The sequence below is a fragment of the Pelecanus crispus genome, chromosome Z (genome assembly GCF_030463565.1).
Source record: "Pelecanus crispus isolate bPelCri1 chromosome Z, bPelCri1.pri, whole genome shotgun sequence".
NCBI classification, from domain to species: Eukaryota; Metazoa; Chordata; class Aves; order Pelecaniformes; family Pelecanidae; genus Pelecanus; species Pelecanus crispus.
This window is the reverse complement of record NC_134676.1, coordinates 79,109,719-79,132,476: the sequence shown is the minus strand read 5'-3', so window position 1 is coordinate 79,132,476 and position 22,758 is coordinate 79,109,719. Positions and strand designations below refer to the sequence as shown.

The window sequence follows — 22,758 nt, the reverse complement described above, 5'->3', positions numbered from 1 at the left end:
CAAAGCAAGTGATGCACAATGCAATTGCTCACCACCCGCCGACCGATACCCAGACAGTTCCCAAGCAGCCATCGCTGCTCCCTGGCCAGCCCCCCCCAGTTTCTATACTAAGCATGACATCATATGGTATGGAATAGCCCTTTGGGCAGTTTGCATCAACTCTTCTGGCTGTGCCCTGTCCCAGCTTCTTGTGCACCTGGCAGAGCATGGGAAGCTGAACAGTCCTTGACTAGCATAAGCAGTACTTAGCAACAACTAAACCATCAGTGTGTTATCAGCATTCTTCTCATCCTAAATCCAAAGCACAGCACTATGCCTGCTACTAGGAAGAAAATTAACTCTATCCCAGCTGAAACCAGGACACATACAAAACATAAAAAATGTCTTTAGGATAGACTTTTTTATCAAGAAGTTCCCTAAGCAGCCACCCTGTAAGGTCTCCTGCAGATTTATGTCCCAGTGTCCCCAGCTTTTAAAAAGCTGGATTCTCCTGTAGAGGAATTTGTTGTTGGGTTTTGTTTTTTTTTTTTTTTTCCTTTATCCAGCCACTGATTTTCTTAAAAATTGCTGTGAGGAGACCATTTAGTAAACACTAGAAATTCAGGGAGGGACATGGCAATACCAACAGACAGATGAACAGTGAAATAGCTTAAACATTGTTTCTATGGGACAGAGAGGTGAAAACAGATGTTAATTCCTAGATACTCTGCATCAGGTAGTACGTGTTTCTGGCTTGAAAATGCTAGGCCACAGAATGTTCCTGTGCCATGAAATTAATAGTGATGAGCCTGAATTTAGGTGGATTTATAGACACCCTAAACGTTGTTTCAGTGTCAAATTTTTGTGGTTAAATTTTCATTGTATTTAAGATCTCAGTAGCTCCCAAAAATTTTACTGGGTCTTTTTCCATTATATGAAAAAACAAGTAATTGAGAATTATAATGCAGGAAGTGATTTGCTGTTAACAGTGGCATCACCACTGTTTGAAGCAGCATTTCGTTTCTGTGAAACAATAAATATACATAGGCATACAATGATAAAAGTGGCTTACTTAAGATGTATTTAATATGAAATTAAAACCTGTAATTAAAGACTCTAAAGCTGTATTCTCTTTATACAGTGGTTAAATGAGAACTCCATCCACTGTAGTCAAGCATAAATAATGGATATATTTGCACTTTCTCTGCTCTGTGCCTGCTGTGTAAAGCAATTGCCAAGATAGACTACAGCTTGATAGCAATGGAGAGGTTAATTTTCCAGTAGAGTTTAATTACTCAGGAGGAAGATGGACAAAACCATTAATTTAGTTGTATGAGAGGCTAGCTGTATTATCTCTCTGGTGGCCACAGTTTTTCTGCACTGCTTTATAATGGGAGAAACCCAAAGTAGTGTTTTGTTGTTATTTGATTAGTGTTGTTTTGCCAACAGCCATGTGAGCACATAATCAAGCTATTGAAAGTATTTAATTCAGAAACTACTGGACTGTGTTTTCTGGAAGGAAAACACTTATGGGAAAATACACATTTGTTTGCAATTGAGGGGTAATGACAGAAAAAGAACATCTGATTTCTGGAATGTTTATGGAAATGTATCTTTGCCCCTTCATTTTCAGAAGTGTATCTTATGTTTCAGGCATATGTGAGTTACAGCAATATAGCTGCACTGACACATCTAGCAGCAAAACCAGGATGGGAAATAACCAGTACACTTGTGTACGGAAGGGTTAAAAGATGGAATTTTGGTCCGTGGATGGATACTGGGTGAGAAGTAGATAGCTGAGCAGGAGACAGATAATTTATTGTTTGAAATGCTGATTGTGGAGTTGAGGGGGCTGAGCAATGTTAGGGAGGATCGTTTCTCAGCTTTCTTATCTCTGTGGTCAGCAGGGAGGTGCAACTGGGAAGATACAAGGCACAGCTCACAATTTTGCTTACTTTGTAAGCATCTTGTTATTGGCTTGAGCAAGGCTGATACGCAATTGCTGAATTATAGTAATATGTCGCATGAACAAAGCCCATGAACCAATAGACAGGATGACTATGTCGCGTGCAGCACACTTGACCGGTGGGCGCATGCACCATAGTCTCCCTTTGTTGCAACCGAGGCATGTTTTTGACACTCACTGGTCACGTGTGTCAAAACCTGTTTTCCTCTGCAATGTAAGTACCAGGATTTCCTGAAGAGGGGTGGGCCGGTGTACAGAGAGGTCACCATTGCCTCCATGGGGACGCCCACGTAAAGCTGGCACCTACCGACTGCTGTGCTGATCTCGCAGCGCAAGATGGCACAAGAATGTACGGATGGACCATCTTCCTCACGGTCCTCGGGTTGGTAAGAATATTGCTTTGCTAAACTCTTGTAGTGTAGTTAATAAAGCCTTTTGTGCTGCTAGATAGTCTGTGTGTGCGTGCCATTCTTTCCCTGGGAATCCTCAAAACCACTCTAAAACAACACTAGATGATATTAAGTGAATAATTGTGGAATAACTACATAGCCACTTTAGTTATGTTTCACCATAAGAGGTGGGCACGTTCTACTTTTGTAAATAAATACATTGGCTCGGCAGGGTTTGGTTTTACTGTGGCTAGGGTTGAAAACCAACACCCCCAGAGTTTCCTGGAAATGTTGCAAAGCAACCTCTGATTGTCCAGAGTGCTGTGCAACCTGGAAGTGCCATGGAGGAGTTCTAAGCCGTGAATGACTGGTGAACATAGGACTTTGGACCCCAGAAGGGCAGGCTTGCCAGCAACTGATCAGTTGGGCTGGCTGAGCAACACACAGGACAGTGTCAAAACACAAACCAACCCATATCTCATTTCTATGAGATGTTTTCTTTGCCACAACTGACATGCTTCTGTGGTTTTGCCAGATTGTTTGATTCCAGCAAAACACCAAACTTGGATATCTTTGTTTAGGCAGTGCTGTTGATGATCTGTGGGGCTTCTCATGTCACTGTGATAAGCAAAATGTGTGCAGCAATCTGTAATATACTGCCTTTACCAAGTATGCAGCATGGGAGACGTTTCTAAGTAGCAGGCACTACCTTGTGATAGTTCCAAGTGGACACTGCCAGTCGACAGGTGTCAGCAATTTATATACCACATTTTTCAGTCCCTGTCTTCTCAGAAGACCACTTGACTGTTTTTCTATGCAGGTTTTTCATTTTGGATAACTTTCTTTCTGCCCTTTTTCTATTAAAAAATTGTAAAAGCCTGAAAGCAAAGCACCTCTCGGTTTATCGATCAGTGTTATAAGCTCAAAATCAGTAAGGAATCTTGTGTAAGCCAGTTTTAAGATAGGAAGATGCTGTTAAGAAAACCAGTAGCAAAATAATTTAGCTGGGAAAACTCAGTTTTAACCTAGTCACAGTGCATGTTTTCCAAACTATCAAGAGACATCTGTTAGTTTGGTTTCTGAAAAATGGTTAGTGACTGGTAGATTACTTTAAGATCATGTAGATTCAGACATGTTTTGGGACAAGAAGGCTGTTAAAACATTTTAGTCTGACCTCCTGCATGTCACAGGCTATGAAACTTCACTTACTGATTCTTGCATCTAGTCAATAAGCTACTTGAATAAGAGCATATATAAATCATGAGGAATTGCAGTGACAGCAAATCTGCCAGTTCCATGTGTAGGTTGTTCCCGTGGTTAATAACTTTCAGTAAACCCTGTTGTGTCAATTAAATGACAGACAGCTCTCATGCTGGAAAAAGCAAGCTTGAACAATCAGACTGAAACATTGAGCATTATTTTCAAGCCTCTGAGACTGTATTATTATCAATATGAAACTTTCTTTCTGCATCCACTGGGACTGCCACAATCTCAGTTTCTAACACCCTAAATGCTTGAAACCTGTAATAGAACCAGCACCAAATGTTGTGAAGAAATTACTTCATACAAAAACCCAAACCCCATGCACATTCTATACGACATTTTAAGCAGTATGATGTTACTTCTCTCTCTCAGCAAGCCACCAGCTACATTCCAGTATTACTGGAGTCTGGAACTTTCTCCCCTTTTGTGGAGTCTTGATAGTAAGATCTGCCCCCAAGCCACTTAGGCCTTATCTGGTGGAAAATCTTGAGTAGCTTTTTCTAGCTGTTCTTTCATCTAGTTGAAATAGGTATCTGAAATCCATCAAAATCTGGCTCAGGCAGGATGAAGGATGCAGGACGCAAATCACACTGATGCTGTCAATGGATGGAGAGTAGCCATTCATTCCCATTGTTCCAGACATTTCTGCATAATCTGGCATTGTCGGTCATTAGATATTCTTTAAAGAAGTGGCAGGGATCCAGCGTAGCACACTATTTTTTTTCTAGAAGGATGTATGCAGCGAACAGTAATAGCAAACCATCATATGACTGTAGGCCACTTCGATTGTTGTATAACATTTATTCCGTAAGTAAGTCTTCTTTCTTATTTAGCATCTGCTTGCAGGCACAAGGTAGAGTGCTGACAAAGTGTGGATGTCAGCAGTAGGCAGAGGGTATACTTGTCCTCATATGTGACTGTATGCTTACCTCTAAATTAATCCACTAGGTGGATTAGATTTGCTCTTTGGCAAAGAAAATGAGAGTGAAACCAGTCTTGGACTTTACCTATACAGCTCCTCCAGTCAAATTTAGATGTGTGCTCGAGTCCCTAAATGCTGGGATAAATGCATTTCCAAGGAAGACTTTCTGCCAGCTCCAGTTAATGAAACTTACCATCTTGGCAAATGTTAGTTTGGTTCAGTTGTCACCGTTTCACACTCTTGTCACTTTTGCAAATGTGAGCACAAGGGAGTATCCCTTAAGAAACTGTATCTAGCTCAGAACATTTTTCCTTAAGCACTGCAGGCCACCTCATGCATATCATACTGGTCTTACGTTCTCTGCAGTCATGTACCAGGTCATGATCCTTGTGCTTAGGGTATACGGTGGCATAGGCACAGAACAACTACTTGGCCTTGTCTGATAGACACACATAGCAGCATCTCCACTCAAACAGATCTCTTCAGTGTCCATGAAATGGTTTCTTGGGGAGAGGCTGAAAGAACAAATAGTAGGAATCAGGTAGCAGTGCTGATCAGTGCTCTGCCTGAAGGCAGTTATACTATGGGAAAGGAGACTGTCAAAGACATTAAACTGAACTGTATTTTGGGATGAAATATTCTAGTAGGTAGATTTTGCAAAGCAGTATGTGCTTATGTATACACAGATGATTTGTTCTCTTTTCCCTGGAATTAGAATGACCCCAAGTTGATTGACAGTTTTTGAAGGTAGAAAGTGTCACTGCGAGCTCTTTGATATAGAGCCACAAGACTTGTAGGCCTGTAGAATCATAGAATCGTTTAGGTTGGAAAAGACCTTTAAGATCATCCAGTCCAACCATTAACCAAAGTAGCAACCTAGCCTTGCCAGTGGTCACTTCACAGAGAGGTGTTTTAACAGCTGTACCTCATACTTCATTTTGTGATTTTCAGGTCTAGAAGACTCCTAAGATAACATGATTTCTCTTCTATGCCTTAGAGGAATATTGATCCACGCATCCTGTAGCTGATTTCCAAAGCTCTTAGGTCTTTTGTTTTACCCCAAACTTTACTTCAGCAAGAGGCTTGCTTGAATATATTGGGTTTTTTTTCCTATTCCAAAACATGAAAATACAGAAACGTACAAAATCTGTGTTGTTGCACAAATGCTCCATAAACCAAAAGATTGTTAAGATTTGATACAGCAAAAAGAAGCAACAGAGATGATGAAGCTTATGAATGTTGTATCACTTAAAAATTAACTTAAAGTTAAAACTTTCTAGGATTTGAGAAGCCATTTAGCATATCAGATTAAAATTTGGAAATAAAGTCCACTAATTCTAAGTACTCTCTTCTACCCATCTTCTTTCGTTTTACAGGGTTTATGGAAGATGCCAAGTCCTTCTTTTGCAAGAATTGTGTGTACATTGTTATGTGCAGGTTATTCCTTTTGAATTCTCTGTGTTAGTGTTCAGGCATATGACTAGAAATAGACCCAAAACTATCAAGACCAGATACTGCAAGTCTGGGACAAGAGAGGCAGAACTATGTTTTGAAATAGTTTTTCAGTATATTATTAATTCTGGGTGCTCCACAGTAAAGAATAGGGGAGAAAAAATGTACCTTGGAAAGAGAAATGTTGAGTCATTTTAAGGGAAGGGGGCATAGGCCAATGCGTGACTGATGTGCACGGACAAAGGGAGCTGAAGTAGTTGAAGTCTACTAAGTACTAATTAAAGACAAGCTACTGGACTGCATAGGTTGGAGAGGTGGATCAAGGAGGTAATCCATAGTCATCCCTCTTAAAGCGTGGAAAGTGCGTTTGTAAAAATCTGGTCCCCTTTGGATGTCGCTGGGTAAGGTTCCCAAACCTGCAATGTGCAGGACTGCTGGATATGTTCATCCTGGTGGCAGGGAGGGCAGTTGCTTGTTCTGTCTTATTTTGCTGAAGTCAGTGTTGCCTCACACATACTGCAGGGATACTTGTCTCATCTGGTGTGGCCTCACTCCAGCTTGCTCCTGCTCACCAGTGCCACATCGAATGGATCCTACTCTTAACTTTTGAATTCCTGGAAAGATTTAAGTAACCATCACTACTGCTTCAGATAAATCTACCTTAATAAACTTTCTTCCATTCCATCCTTAAATTCATATGTTATCTTCCCTTGCTTTCCCATATTTATGCCATATTTCTGTAACTCATCCTGGTTTAAGGGCCATGTTAAAAACTGGTAGATTTCTGGACTAGTGCCTGCCCAGATTTAAAAAGTCTAATCTCTTGTCACCAATCACTGATGCCAAATTCACCAAAAGAATTGCATGAGGTCCTCAGGTTGCCCCATTAGCTTTTGGAGTCAGTGAACTGAAGCCTCAATGAGGAGACTTTCTATAGCAAGGTCAAGAAAAGGTTTTTACCTTCATTCTTAAGTGTATCTGCTGTTGTTTATCAAAGTGGTGACATCTACATGGTCCAATAACTCATTTTTTTTTCCAAGGCACCTGCAGTGTGAAAGGTATTTAGAGACTGTATATACATAGTGTGAGAAAGAGGTCATACTGGCCTCTAGCTCAGTCATTTCCACTTGCAGGCTAATTCAGCTATCCCTAACCAGATGTAATTAAAACTGTGTGATGTCACTATGCTATCAGTGTCTTCGATTTCACATTGTGCTGTATTTTAATGTAAAACTAATCTTGAATACTCATCTGCATTTTATGTTAGATATAGTTTCATACCTACTTCTGAGAAAACCTGCATAAGCCCTAAATGTGTAACATGTATAAATGTTAAAATATTTATAGCAATCATTCTTTGGTTTTAAGGTTATTGACTTTTTTCAGATAAAAATACAGACTCATGAGAGGGGTGATGTCACTCAAAGTTGAAATGCAAGTGAAGATACCGTCATATCTAGCTTTCTCCCTTTTGTCTGACTTCACATTCCACCAACAATGGGAAAAACATTTCATGTAAGAACTTACCTTTCTTTAAGACTGTTCAAATCCACTGACAACTAACCTTTCCTGATACAAATATTTTTGAGATGTTGACACTTTTCTACCTAATTAAGAAGAAATGGCTGTAAGAAGCTGACATTAAAGATTCATTAGCCAAAGTATGGATTGGTTTTTTTACCTTAAAAATAAAATTTTATTTCTCCTAAGTGTGATTTAAAAATATGGTTGCCCTGGACTGTCAAAACAGAGAACTGGGACAGAGGCTACCATTTTCTAAAATGAACAAAATTCCATGCCTAGACAAATGTATGTTGAAAGGGTTAATTTGAGTAGGTTGCATATAACTTGGAAGTTGATATATTGCGCATGCTCTCTGTAAGAATTAAGGCAAAGCTGTGGACTCCTTCATGTTTGTGGTGTTTGGGACACTCATGCTGAGCTTCATCATACAAAGTGAGAAATCAGGAAATGGGAATTTTCAAAATGCCTCTTTTAAGAAAAATTCCATCTTATAAAGTGTACCTGAATTAGAATGGGTTTCAGAATTGCTTTAAAAGGTGTTTGAGGGTCTTTCATTTACCTTATATGGTGTAGAATAATGACTAGAGACAATTTAATTGATATGATACTTATTTGATTTGGTGAATATTCTCTTAAAGGAGAAGCTTTTTCAGTTAGTCATTCTGTCCTGAAAGATTTTCATCACAGGGTGAAAGTGGAAGCTTAGGGATACTTGAAAATTCACAATCTCTGCTGAATTTATGGCTTGTAACAAATGAAATCTGAAGAAATATTGTGTTGGTTTTCCGTATCTATAGCCAAAATCTGAGATTTTTTATGACTACCATGAAGCCTGATTGACTGGTTGAAATGCAATACCAGCTTAGCAGTGCTTACTGCCGAGGCAGTAGAATCTGAAATTAAATTACTGCCAGTGTAAAGGAAAATTCTTACTTTTTTTTGTAGTGAACACTCAGAGATAGTGATCAGTACTTCCAAGACAGTGAAGGAGTGTGTCCTACCCAGGTGGCCCTGTCTGAACCAAGTAGAACACAACTTTGAATAAAATTTTACAAATGTTTCCTGTGGCGTGTCAGATGGACAATGTTTGGTCATTCAGCATTGCATGCAATGTAAGCTAATGTAATTCCAAACAGGAATCAACAGTAGGCAAAAGATAGGCTCTTAAGACATTGCTCCAGCACCTTGCAGCACTTTTTAACAATTTTGTGGGACAGAGAGGTGGTGTCAGATGAAATGTTGCAGAAAACCTCAATTTTTCACTCTGTGTTTCTCTCTCCTCCTTGCTGCCTGGACATGAAAATAGTAGGCTTAATGTTAGGATGGAATATGTGTTTGTACTGTGTTTTTCTAAGACATGCTATTGCATACATCATGGTCTGCATATGTGTGCTAAATGTACTTGCAGAACTTGTGAGGTCCTACAGGCTGTGAATGAAGATGAGAAACTATATTACATCTCTACCTGTGACTGGCCATAAACCCAGAGACTTTGTGATTCTTGTATCTCAAAGGCAACCCTGTAAGCCAAGGTGAGTATGCAATTTCAAGTTTAACTGTCAGCACTTTGGAGCCACAGTTTTGATTACTGTTGACCTTTATCTGGGCCTGTCGTTGGGTGGCAAAGAAGGTATTTTATTTTTTAAGAAATTAGATTAGTAGCTGATCTAAAGTACGATACGTTGATGCCTGAGTCTGCACAACCAGATTTGTTTTGCAACATGAAGGAGTGATGAAGTAAATTCAGAGTATCACAGATTTGTAGCATAGGCTGGTATTGCATCTTTGATAGTCACTCCTCAGGAGTGGTCTATCATGAGGGGAAAAAAGGCCAGAATTCCAAACAGGCAATTTGGAAAAAAACATGTCCCAGAGGGCTTGTCAATGTGCTGAAGCACATAACTGGGTGTTTGTCTGTTTGTTTCTTTTGAGTGACTTTGTAATCCCATTTAATGTAATTGTGGAGATTTTCTTATTCAAAGAAGTGCTTGGCCTTTCTTGAAACCTCAGTGTGACACATTTATTGTATCTGTACATTTTGCTGCTGAATTTGGTTTAAAAAGTTCTTCATCAGTTTAACATACATTGATTTTTTTTTTGTTAGATTTCCTTTTGTTCTTGCATAATGAAACACAGATAAATGGGACCATTTGGTGTTATCTTACTGTTCTTTATTCTCAGTTTTGCTTCTTATATTCAGTAATTCTTCATGTTAACAGAACATTGCAGTATTCTGTACTGTGCTTGCTTTTTTTCCCCCACATCTGGGAATTGAATCATCTCTACCTTTGCTGGGGCCACACGGTAAAGCCTCCTATTAAGGGTTGCTCCTAGACCCCAGTTTTGTAAACATGGGTCATGGAGAGCAGGATAAATAAAAAAAGAGGAGGTGGTGTATGTGGGTGATTGTTCTGTGGCTTTCCACAAGAAGTCTCCTTGACTGGAGTCTGTGATAAAGCCTTAATGAGACTCAAGAGAGCTGAATCTTTTAACATGTATCTTTAAACATACAGGAGCTTGTCTGCCTTCACATGAAAATGACATCTTTGGTATAGCTGTGCATAGTCTGTAGTCATTTACATGTATTTTTTTTAACGTCTTGTTGAAAAAATGTTTGATTCTTCCCCTTGCCCTGCAGTGAACCCTACATAGTAGCTGTAAAGTCAGTTACCCTCATGTCTATGCCACCTTCTCCAGAACACTGCAGAAGTGAAATCCATTATGCTGGATTCCCGATCTACAGTGACAGCAACAGCTCCTGTACGGTGAGTAGCTCTGCTGACCTCAGCTGTATCTCCTTTCCTGTAGTATTACATGTGCATATAATCTCATGAGCTGACAGTCTAGGACAATAATGGCAATACAATGAAAAAAATGAATCCGTTTCCCCAGTGTGGTTATTAAGACATTCTTCATTCCACAAAGTGGAATCTGTCTTGCCCAACTTGGCCAATCTGAATGTGTTGGGAAAGAAATCTAAACTAAGCACTGGAGATGGCTAGGCACCTCCAGAGTCATTCGTTCAAGCCTAAAACACACTTCTGGAAGGTGTGCATTAAATTGGTCTCTGGTGGAGTCCATCTCTTTTCACTGACTACAGAGGAAGTCCGAGGAATAAGTTCAGATTAAATGCTTAACTTTAACTTTCATATGTCAGAAATCATGCAGTCTGAATCCCATCTCTGGACCAATGACAATGTTCCTCTTTTGTTCTTTTCCAGGGGAAGGCTACAACTTTTTCATTTAAGAAAACTTATTTCTGAAAACATTCAGCAACTCAGTGGCTGGGGTTCTTTTTTCAGGCAACAGCTTTGTTCATAAAGCACATATATTTAACAGGTTACACATAATGTTTCTTGCTGCACTGCTGTGTACATTCATCTACAGGCTTGAGGACCTGTCAGTAGCAGGGACACTGAGATCACTACAGTACCGTAAAAAAGGCATGCTCTTTTTGCTAATTATTACCTTCAGTTTCAGAAGCACTGTGTTTCTATTCCCATCCATAAAAACTTTGACACTCATCCAGGCTCTGCAAAAAATGGCTAACTATTGCAATCCATAGGCTTTGTTTCATTTATTTTTGTTTAAACAGGTGTATTACTTCAATCAGGTGACATCAGGTGTTATGCTGTACTTAGCTGCAAATCTTACTGGCTCATCAAAATCCATTGAAGGCACTGCTTTGGAATGTATAAAGTTCTTGGAGCTGAAAGGCAGCCAGTAGTGAAGTTAAAAACGGATTTCTGAAGAGACCTCTGAAGATTATCAAGCAGTACTGGTTTAAATTCCTGCATGTGTGTTGATCATTTTTGTACAGGTTAGTTACTTTGGATCATGTAGCCAATATTGGGCTTGATCCCGAGAAGCATTTTCTATCAAATTAAGATTAGGCCTTAGGCTCTAAATTAAATTTTTAATTTTAAAAAGATTAAAGGACAGATTCCACTCTTGATTGCAATAATGGATTTTACATAAATGGAGGCAGAACTTGGCCCAGTATAACGGCAGCTCATGAGACAATCTCACTATTTTAATGTTATATTGAACATAATGGCATCTAGCCAGTTCTAAATCAGTGAATACCACCCTGTCTAATTTGCAGACTAGTGATGCTTCCAAGCTGCTTATCCAGTGCTCTCACCTGGTTGCCCAGGTTCTTGCACACCCATTATATATAGATTACACCCTATGTAAGTTTATGTTTGCTAATGTTTGTACTTCATCTGTTAATACTTGTAGTTTTTCTGTGACTTCCAATAAATTATTGTTTCTGAGATTACAAATCCATGGTAAATTTTGCTACGGTATCTCTGGAACAGCTTCAGACATCGTTCCAGAACAACTGCTTTGTAGTGATGGCGGGGGGCTGCTGGCCTCTTACAGAAGTGCCATGACCTCCAGCTGGCAAGCTCTGTGCAAGACTGTTCTGGAAGTGCCAAACAAATGCAGAACAATAAGACTCTTGGATCCACTCCCTCACAGATGAAAAGGGAGAATGGTTTCAGAGGTTTTTTTGTGGCGTGTCTACTTTGTTTTCTGCTCTTATTTTTGCTCAAAAGAGCCTTGTTCAAAAAAACTAGTATAATCATCAGCAGCCAGATCGTAACATGAATGTGGGGGCATTAAGAGAATCAAAGCATGCGAACTGTAGCAGTGCCCTTTTGTCTTACTGTTGTCTCGTAATTGGTAGAGCGTGAGCTCTAGGGGTCTGGTCCAGTTCCCACTTAAGTAAATACATCTTCAATTTAACCTATAACCAAATCAAAGCTTTCATCAGTGATTTACAGATTACAGCATGCCTGCATATTTTGCATATGTACAGCAGAGAGACACCAACTGGAGTTCTGGGGGCCCTCCGGGTACACTAGCACCGTGAGTCAGCCAGCCTCTCAGCAAGAATAGTTTAGCTTGGGTACAGCCTTGAACCAAAGCATGAGTGAAATCAGCCGCTCTCTTCTACATCTAGCAAAGGCTGGCCACTGTATGCCATATAACACAGGGATACCTTTGCGCTAGTAATGAAAAAAGTAAAGTGGGTCCTGGTCTTTGGCTCTGGAGGAGAGACTATAGATCCAGATCCTGATTTTGGATCGTCATTTTTATCATGTGGGTAAGGTGCAATACCACAGCCTAATGAGCGAGGGCAGCCGCAGGGCAAGCCCCTCCAGAGCATGAAGACCACCAAGGCCCTGCTCGCCTCCTCCTGGGCTGGCTGATAATGGAAGGGTCCAGGCCCGCTCCGTGGACCAGCTCTACTCCGACTCCTGCCCACACTTGCTGTGTGCAGATGGCGGCAGACAAACTCTTGAGTGGGCAGCCAAGTCTGAGGTCCCAATTTTTAGTGAACAGAGACACCTAATGTTCAGCTCTGAACACACACGACACATCAGGGAGAAAAAGCCCGAATACTGCCTGCACCAAGCATTTCCCATCAGCTATTTGGGTGGCTTCCTATGCAGCAGTTTGTAACTTGCCTTTAGAGACACTTACACACTAAACTCAGCTGTGGGGCTACTGCAGGGGCTATCTGGAGAACACTATTTGGCATTTTTTAAATGTTAGCGTTCTGCCGAGCTCATACCTACATGAGGTTCTGCCCCCAACACCAAGACCTTGGCTACTGTAGTGCAAAGCTGGGCCACGACCCAGATGCAGCCACCACACATCTTCAGGAGTACAGGGGGAGAGCATCTTTTTGACACAGGGTTGTATTTTACCAACCTCTGTGCAACTTCTAAGACAAGGAAATTGATGTTTCTGGTGCACAAACTTTGCTTAAACTCTAGTTACTTGCCTAACTTTTACATTTTTTTGTGGGTACAATGCATCTTTACATGCAGCACCTTTTACAGCTGCTTTTCAAATAGCTCTCTTCAATTACATATACCTCCAGGAAATCTTCTAAAAAGAGATTAGTGGGTGCATTTTGCATGTAGTTTTGTCCAATAGTCACTGAAGATTGTGAACCTGTGCAGCTGTTTTAGACAGTGTAGTGCGTTTCAGCGCCTCATTTTCCTCAGCAGTCACTGAAGCAGAGGACAAGAGGGAGGTGTACATGCTTCCAGCCCCATGCAAGCACATGTACGATTACCTGAAAACAGCTGTTGTCTTTACTGAAATTCTCACAGAGACCATACCCTGTGATTGTCTTAGTCTGAAGAAGCGCATTATTTCTTCCCAGAGGACAACAGAGCAGTAGTCAGGTGTAGGAGCCTAACAAGTGTTTGTACGGTGCAAGGTGGATCAACAGGTATGAGACTGAAGGTTGTCTTACCCAGTGGTGGTTGCTGGGCTCACTGACCTCCAGGGGAGCACTAGAAGGAGTGTATCACTGCACTGAAGAGCAGGCTGGGCTCAGAAGGCAGGAAAGCTGGATACTAGCATGCCCTGCTTGTGCTCCACCATTTTGAGAACAAAGGTTAATCCACTGCTTCTTGTGGCATTTCTTTTGACACAACTGCCCCCTCAGTCACCCTGTTTCTAGCAGTCCCTCTCGCCAAGCAGACATGACAGTGATTGACTGTGGGAAAGGAACAGTGAATTTTCTTTTCCTCCAACTTACACATTGTACACCACATAACTTGGCAATCTGTTAAGGGGCACTTCTGCCTCAGCCTGCAGTAGCACAACTGGGTGCCGACATCTTACTAGAACCACAGACCCGCAGCAGCCATTTCCTCCGTAGGAGAGGCTGCGCTCTGAAACCACAACTTGTGCACCACACTGTCTACACCAAGCCCTTATTATCTGGGAAGTACCAGTACCACTAGTAAAGCCAAGGTGCACGCCTTCAAGTTCCTATGGGTAAAAGAACACATTACAATCTCAAGGAGCTTTTAAAGACAGGAAATTATATAAAAAGATGTTCTTTAAACAACATACTTATTCATATAATGGAAAGGGAAACACTTTTTAAGCTGGGATGAACGTCTGTTGCAAAATGTCCACATTAAAGTGATGATGCTTTGAGCTGTAATCCAATAGTTAATCAAAACCCTGTAATTAATCCTCGATTTCATCCACATCCACTCTTCTTCCCCATTTAAATTTGTGCTCTGATTATTATAAACTGAACGTACATGCCCTATCTTAGTCATTTAAAAGAGCCTTTGTATCCAGAGCAGAACCAGGAAACCTAACGTAAGAGCTCTATTGTATTCTTTAGCAGCAGTTTATTAAAAATAATTAACACGTACAAATATAAAATATATCCATGCCATTAAATTCCTGCATTTGTCTTCTGCTGTAAGGAAAGTATGTTCCAAACTCACAGTTGCAGCAGCTGGTCCCAAGCACCTCAAAACGCAGTCCTGAGCTCAAGTTTGCTGTCTCGTGTTCCTTCCCTGTTCTCACCGAGGCAAGGTACTGACCATTAGGACACTTCTATTCAAAGGGGAAGATAATCTTTAGAAGCAATAGTTTTACCACGGCATAGCTTCTCCTCAAGAACTGTTGTTTATTACTGTATAACACAAGCTGAAGTTTTTAGAAGGCACATTGAAGATTTTTGGGACACTGAAGTACCCTACTTGTCTGACGGCAACCACGACTGCAGCAGAGGCCTGCGAAGCCCAGCGTGGCAGGTGCGCGGGCGCCTGCCCACAGCCGCATCGGGATGCTGGTTCAGAACGAAGCACCACGTGCGAGATGACCGTGAGGTGCACTCCTGCAGTAACACTGCGCTTCCTTGCTCATCTTGGGCAAGATGATCAGGCACAAGTGAAAGCCTACCGGCACTGGCTGCGCAGGCTGAATTACTACAGTATTGGGACAGCTGTTGCAGGAACTCTGTTTTCAGTTGGTTTCGTAACTTTTCTTAATACGTATCAGTTTTTCTAAGACTGCAGTTTTTCAGGCTGCAGTCTCCATTTAAAGATAAATAAATCTGCCATTAAGCAGTTTTTGTGTAACACAAAGCAAAGTTTACTCCCAGCTCACCAAGAGGTAGAAACACTGAAGATTTTTGAACACTTTCCTTGAAAAAAGTGAAGAAACTAAGCAAGCTGCTCACTTTGCTCTCCAATCTTTTCAGGTATATTTCACCACGGATATCAGAGGAAGGGCATGATTCTGTTTCTATTAGTGAAGAAACACAATCCAACATGCACAATCAGGTTAATGTATGTACATATTTAGCTGAGTAGCAGTTAATTGCACCCCCAAGCTCTACAGGCTGTAGGGTTTACCCAATAACTTCACTACAAGCTTGCACATACGGAGCAAGAAATCATTCTTTCTAAAAGGAGAAGGCAAAAGCAAACCAGAACCCAACAAGAGGCTTTAGAAAATACCCACAATAACTGTCAGAGAGATGTAGAAATACTCCTAAGAAGACCAGCATGACTGTGTTATTCTCTGGTAAGCAGAAGCAGCACTCTTAAGGCATCACGACATTACAGTTGAGAGTGAACATATACCCCATGAGAGAATTTTTAGCAAGGGGTAGACAAGAAACCCACATTAAATTGTGCCAACACTGACGTGAGGAAAATGAGACCTGCTTGCATGTTATTGGGTACTGTCCAGCAGTACAAGATACAAGGATTAAAAGACAGAATTATGTGAATTACTGGCAAATGAGGTGAAAAAGAAGGACTGGGTAGTATTCCAGGAGCCGCTGCTGAAAGACAAACAGAATGAATCATACAAGCCGGACCTGGTGTTTGGTAAAGGAGACCAGACCATAGTGGTTGACATCACAGTCAGATATGAAAGTAAATCAACATCTCTGGCAGATGCATCGGTGGAAAAAGTTAAGAAATGTCAACATCTGAAAGAGCAGATACAAAACTTATGAATACCAGCAATATCAAATTTATGGGATTTCTGCTCGGAGCATGGGGGAAATGGTACAAAGGCAACTGCAAGCTACTGAAAGAATTTGGACTCTCCAGTTCCCGACAGGAAAAGGTTGCTCGTCGTTTACTGAATCGAGCACTATTTTCATCTGTGGACATTGTGCACATTTGCAAGCTGGTCTTGGACTGTTATAAGATCTTAGTGTATTAATGAATTGTAATCGGTTTAATTGACTGTAAATAAATTGACTTTTCTTTTCATCTATCTAAGGTGGGAACCGGACCCCACTGGAGAGTGCCAAGGGTGATAAAAGCTTAGGCAAAAGGCCGATTTTTCAATAGGGTATGACAGTATGTAGGAACAAATGGGCTCAGTAATCATGACATTTCATCCAAATTCCTGCCAAAGACATAAAACCACTGGTCTTTACCAACGTGGACAGGTCACCTTTGCTTATCCCAGAAAAGGAACATGTAGAACATACTGACCCCTGAAATCCCATGGTCACAGACCCCCGTGATAAAATGCACATACCCTGTTTGGTTACTGCAACCAGATCCCTGTAGAAGCAGCCAATTTCCCTCATCAGAGAGCTGGCAGTGAGAGGAAATGTGAATCTGAGGGAATGCTGTATTTTGGCAGAGATATATAAAAATACAATACCCACTCGCTGCACTTCTGTTGTTCCCAGCTTTTCAGTAAGCTAGGCTAGTCTGGGAGGCAAACTGGAAAAATGAAGGTGGACAAAAAAAATAGTTTAGCAGCAGCAGTCTGCTTGATTTTCTGGAACCAGCAATCCACTTTGTGTAGTCCCAACTCTGGAGTGAAGCATTGCAGGCTAACCTTGGTTTAGAGCCAAGAGGCCTTCAAAAAGTAACAACTTTGGGTACTTTCACTTTTGGTTTTTCCAGCTTTGGTGTTTCTGCAACTTCTTCATAATCTGCGCTCATTCCAATGGCCCATCGCCCAACCGTAACCTGATCTGTAGAGTGAGAGACAAGAGATCATGGAAAGGCTGAGCATTACCATTAGACCAAAGTTTCACACCTGCAGAAGATTTGGCCTGCAAAGGCCTGTCATTGATTCACTGAAGATCTACCAGTTTAGTTCTAGCTCTGAAGCCAACTCTCCTTACAAAACTTTTTTTTTTAAAAATTGTGTTTTGTAAACTCCCTTTCCTCCCCCATGCGGATTGTCAAGGTTCAGAAATCACCACTACATGTTTTTTCCCATTTGACTGTCCAACGAAACATTTAAAGAGTATGCAGACGATACATTAGCTCTCACAGAAGTCCAAATAACTCTTACGATAAAGATTTCAGAATATTTCAAGCATCCCTGGATATAAAGGAAAGACCTCCTCTATTATATGGATGAAAAAACTAAGCACTGAGGAGGCACGAGAGATTAAAATTTACATTTCTCAACTCACATCCCTGCATATAATCAGCATCATCCTTTTGCTGTTTAAATGCTGTTTAGACCAATTCACAACCCTTTCCTAGAGAAAACACTGTTAACCAACTGATATTTCTTTTCTGAATGACAATCTAATTTTGAGAGCAACAAATCAAATCATACCAAGAATACCACATGGATAAATCAATGTTTATTTGGATTAACTTGGGCATATTAAAGCAGGCCAAATAACTCCACCTGAAGAAATTACAAGCTGTAGTGCCTAAACTTCTTTGCTAGCTATCAGCTATCTTCCTGTAGCATACAAGTTCTCAAAAAAAGGTACAAAAAAAGATTCCAATTCTGCTTCACATACAATTTACAGCCCTGCTGCCAGAGAGCAGAAAGGCTTGCACTGGGCTGCAGTAACAACTGAAGACTGCCATTTCCTGGCAACAGCTGGCCCAGCTTTGAGCAATGCCGTTCCTACAAGCGTTTCTTTTCTTCTACTGCATTTGTACAGGTTTTTGACTTACAAAAAGTATTAACCACACAAAGGTGGTTTGCTGTAAATGTGGCATGCAGAAATCCAACAAGGGCTACATCACAGGCTTTCAACTCAGCATTCATCTGAGTGGGTGCTGCCCAACAACCTGCCATGGCTGATGAGTTTGGGGAAATTTTAAAGACTCTTTTTGTATCAGAAACTTCTGCCAGGCCAGTTAAGACTCTATCTCACTTGTTCCAAACTAGCAAAGCAGCATACATCTCGAAGGTTATGTATGGTCTCGGATGCAACAATATCATATATATAGGATCAGATAGAGAAAGCAGCTAACTTATAGGCCCCTGTCGCCTCCCTCAATATTTCTCACATAGATTCCACAAAAGTTCATAGCATATCATTAACCCAAAAGCTCTATAAGACATACAAACAAAGTAGAAAAATGAAGAAATGTTTCACCACTTCAGTAACAGCCTCGTTCTTCAAACCCATTTGATGCTTTTGCCTTCCTTAGCACGTTTTTGCTGTGTATAATGTAATTCTTCCACCCACACGGAAAGCTGAAGAACACGCAAGCAGCTTATTACCTGGTCAATCTAGCTCCTGTCTCCTCTTTCTCTCCTGTTTTAAATGATTTGAACACTCGTCTGCACCCGCAGCTTTTACAAGCTGCCAGTACCACCACCCTGCAACTGGCGTTATGTTCAGTTCCACCACTTCACACACAAATCATCAAAAGAAGAAACCAATTTTGTTTTACAGTTGCTAAATTTGTGAACAGCAGCATAAATACTGGCTAACAAATACACATTAGTACATAATATTACCTTCAGACACACAAGCTAGGTTTTGGTTTTTTAAACGGAAAGCTCACATTTTGCATTGCAACTTAATGCCTGGTCCTCATACCCCCTAATACAAGCACTCATTCCCAAAGGAAGGTCACCTTCACTATTTGCAAGTTCTCTTCTCAAACCCTTTTTTTCCTGACTGAAGTCAGGCAAAGCAGTAAATAAACATTACTCAGCTGTGCACGCAAACTCCACTCTGTACAGTCCCCTGCATCTCACCTGAGTTCTGTTTTTCCGGACAGTCTTTTCTGAAGTGCTCCACAGAGCCACAAAGTCTGCAGCCACCACCTGTTAAGGGAGAAAGTCATTACTCATCCGGGGGGAAAAAAAAACCCACAAAAACCCAAAAAAACCCCCCCGCTACACTGTTTTGCTCTTCTATGTATATTGAAAAATCCTGTTCTAGTTTTCTGCAGTGACAACCTGTAAATAAGATACGGAAACGTCCCCGTGGAAAGGTCTGCACTCCTAGGCACAATAATATAACATCGTGGAAAAGATACACAGCCAGCTTCAGAAGCCTGCAAACACAGCTTCCTCTGTGTCTGTCTCTCTCTGATGGACAGAGCTATTTGTACTCACACTGCTCTGTAAAGCATCACATCCTACAAATTCCATGCACCACACCCCAAATATTTCTCATTTGTCTGAAGCTCTCTTTTTGAGAAACAATCTGAATTTTGCTGAAATTCAATTATTCAAAGGAAGTTTTGAAATTAATAGGAGCTCCTGAGCGACAGGTAATCCAACTGCAGGTACTGAGGTATTAAATATAAATTCTATTCATAACCCAAGCATTGAAAGTAAAAGCGCAATGCCTCTAAAGTGATGTTTCTTCCAATTTAACTGTTATAAGACCACCCTTTTGAGTTTGCAGGACCTGAAGTTTGTACTGGGAGACAGAATGTTATTTGTTAGTGCCAACAGAGAAACCAGGCAGAGCAGAATCTGAGTGAAATCTTCAAACTTAGATCACATTTCTTATAAAAGTCACTTAAACTGAAGATGTCCTCTTTCTAGCAAGAGCCCTTGTTTTGCGTGAACACCTCCCAAAGTCGTAAGCTATAGGGAGTACGTTCTTACCACACACTTTGGTATACGTACATTTAAATAGACACTGACTACATACACACAGCCTATTATGACTTTGTTTCTTTGCATGCCTCTTGAAATTGCAAGCACAAGCAAGTTCTCATACTTTGATCTCATCTCATTAACACTAAGCTTACAATTAAAACAGAAATCCCTAGGTAATCAGTGAATTTCCCAGAATTCCCCAGAATTAATCTGCTTTTACCAGGAGTAAAAGATATTTGGAAATTCCTTTGGATCCTCATTCACTTGCAATATTACTTTGTTCTGCATCAGGCAAGTATGAAAAATGTGTTTTGATTTTAGTAAATTATCACACTCACCTTCAGCATACAATCCTTTGGGATTATCTGGACACGACCTTGACAGGTGCCCCATCTCACCACAGATGAAACATTTTGCATATGGAAATGCCCCTGCAAAATCCCACATAGTTTATGATCCACATTAAAAAACTTTGCAAAGTCACAGACAACTGTGAACACACTACAAGGACAAGATTTTACTACACAACTATATGATAAATGCTATACTGTCTCTTACACTGTTATGTTCATTGTTACAGTATTGTATTCCTTTAAACATATTAACCTATCTCCTCAGATTACTTAAATTACTAAAACACAAAGCTTGTATTTCAGTAGTCAAAAAACTCAGACCACAGCACTTTAGAAGATACAAATTTCTGAGACATACCAACAGCTGGATCTACTTTTGCTTTGCATTTGCTGATGTCATGTTCTGTGGATCCGCACCGGTAACAGATTCCTGTACCCATATCTTGACTTTCAAGCACTGCAGGACAATCAGCTACACCGTGGCCAGGTTCTCTACAGTGGAAACATACCTTTGAAAATAAAAACTAAGTTATATGCATTGTAACAGACAGTTCACATAGCAAAACATACTACTTAAGGTGGCATTACCAAAGAATTCACTTATTCCTGCTATTTGATTATCACCTATAGCCAGTAGGCTTGGACTAGACCACTACTTCTCTTGGCTGAAACCTTGAGGGTACTATTGGATACCTATCTCTAGCGTGAGATTTGAGGTTACTCTAACATAAAGAGACAAGATTCTGTGAATGGCACTCAAAGACCTGAAAATCCCAGTCTAATAAGGCCTTCTGACTTTCTAGGAGGCAAACATATCAAGGGTTTTCTCCTCAGGCAAAAAAAACAGCTAGACAAAAGAGACATTGTATCCTGTCACAAAATAACTGTCAGTGGTCTACACCATTAAACACCGTATCATTATGGGTACTTTTCTCCTTTTACCAACAACACACGGTATGGGGTATTCACTCACTGACAACCAAGTGCCCTGGATAAAGGATGAACGACAATAGCTGATTGTGACTACAGCACAGTTCTCCAAGCTCTTTTAAGTGTTACTGAAGTAAGCACTTAGGTAAACATAAGCAATGTTGCACCAGTCCTATAATTTACTCATGAAGAACTTGAGTATCTCAGATTAATTAGTAGTAGGGTCTCTTTACTATGTTCCAGGATTACATTTTGCATAAGTTCATGCTGAATGCGTAAATTTGTGCTGAGATAACTGCTTTTAGACAGTCTCATTAGAGTCTGCTGGACGTCTCACTCCAATTCTCAAGCAGAAGACACTGCAGAAAGAGGCCCCAAATCAGCAGTAATACTGTACTGATGAATTACATATAGAGATGCACTGAATCAGCTTCACCCAGGAGACAAGAGGGGCTGGGAATTCATCAAAGAGTGGCAAGAACAGTGTTCAACTGGGAGAGCCACACTAAAGGCTATGACTTAAGCTGAACTTCACTGTTTCAAAGTTGAGATACTTGAGTTCACTTCATTAACCTGAAGTGTCACGTAGCACAGGCTATGCTTCCAGCAGGGAACACCCTCAGCCCCCTCACTGAACCACCTCCTGGCAGGATCAGCAGGGAACTGGGAATACACGTTTTCCACACGTAGCTTTTCCTAAGTTTTTAACAAGCTGCCACACACAGGCAAAACTCACCATGGCGTTTTTCTTCATTTCTTGCCTCTTCAGCCTCCTATCCTCCCGGCGCCTGTCCTTCTTCAGGGCTACCGCCGCCTCCTCCTCCAGCCCAGCGCTGCCTGCCTCGGCCCCGTCCCCACCCCGCCGCCGCTGCTGCAAGTACGCCGCGAAGCCGTTAACGTCTTCGTTCAGACAGCCCTTCTTCTTCCTCTTCTTCGTCCTCCTCTGCTCTTGCTCCTTCCTCGGGGAGACAGGGCCGGGCCGGCCTCCCCGCCCCCCGGGGCCGCTCACCATCTCCTCCCAGGGGGTGGCCCCCAGCGCCCTTTCGCCGGGAGCGCCGCTCCGCCGAGCCCATCGGGTCATGGCAGGGCCGGCAGCGGCCCGAGCAGCCCCGGAGCAGCGGCACCCGAGCGACCGCGGCGGCTCAGCCCCGGGGAGCGCCGCGCAGCCCCCGTTCCCTCAGCGAGGCGGCTGCCCGGCGGCCGCGGCCCACCCCGGCGCCGGCTGCAGTTACGAGGCGCACGGCCCGCCTCCCGGGGCGGTTCGCCGGGACCCCGCGGCCCGTCCTGAGAGGGGGGCCGGCGGCGGAGGGGCCGGGCCCGGCCCAGCCCGAAGCGGCCAGGGAGGCG

At 41.7% G+C, this 22,758-nt stretch overlaps 2 protein-coding genes across 2 annotated transcripts in view; one reads left to right on the top strand and one right to left on the bottom strand.

The window, feature by feature from the left end:
• Positions 1 to 11,222, top strand: part of ACOT12 (acyl-CoA thioesterase 12) — a 36,491-nt gene extending 25,269 nt beyond the window's left edge. Inside the window, 7 exon segments of the mRNA XM_075727115.1 lie at positions 1,633 to 1,722; positions 7,358 to 7,386; positions 7,388 to 7,486; positions 8,904 to 8,951; positions 8,953 to 9,027; positions 10,134 to 10,260; positions 11,091 to 11,222. Of these exon segments, the coding sequence (XP_075583230.1) occupies positions 1,633 to 1,722; positions 7,358 to 7,386; positions 7,388 to 7,486; positions 8,904 to 8,951; positions 8,953 to 9,027; positions 10,134 to 10,260; positions 11,091 to 11,222 (600 nt within the window).
• Positions 11,223 to 14,674: 3,452 nt separating this feature from the next.
• ZCCHC9 (zinc finger CCHC-type containing 9) lies at positions 14,675 to 22,492 on the bottom strand. The gene is made up of 5 exons (XM_075726273.1): positions 22,148 to 22,492; positions 20,840 to 20,990; positions 20,467 to 20,559; positions 19,271 to 19,339; positions 14,675 to 17,279 (listed from the first exon to the last, which is right to left on the bottom strand). The coding sequence occupies exons 1-5, from the start codon at positions 22,490 to 22,492 to the stop codon at positions 17,164 to 17,166; spliced, it is 774 nt and encodes a 257-aa protein (XP_075582388.1). The 3' UTR covers positions 14,675 to 17,163.
• Positions 22,493 to 22,758: the final 266 nt, after the last annotated feature.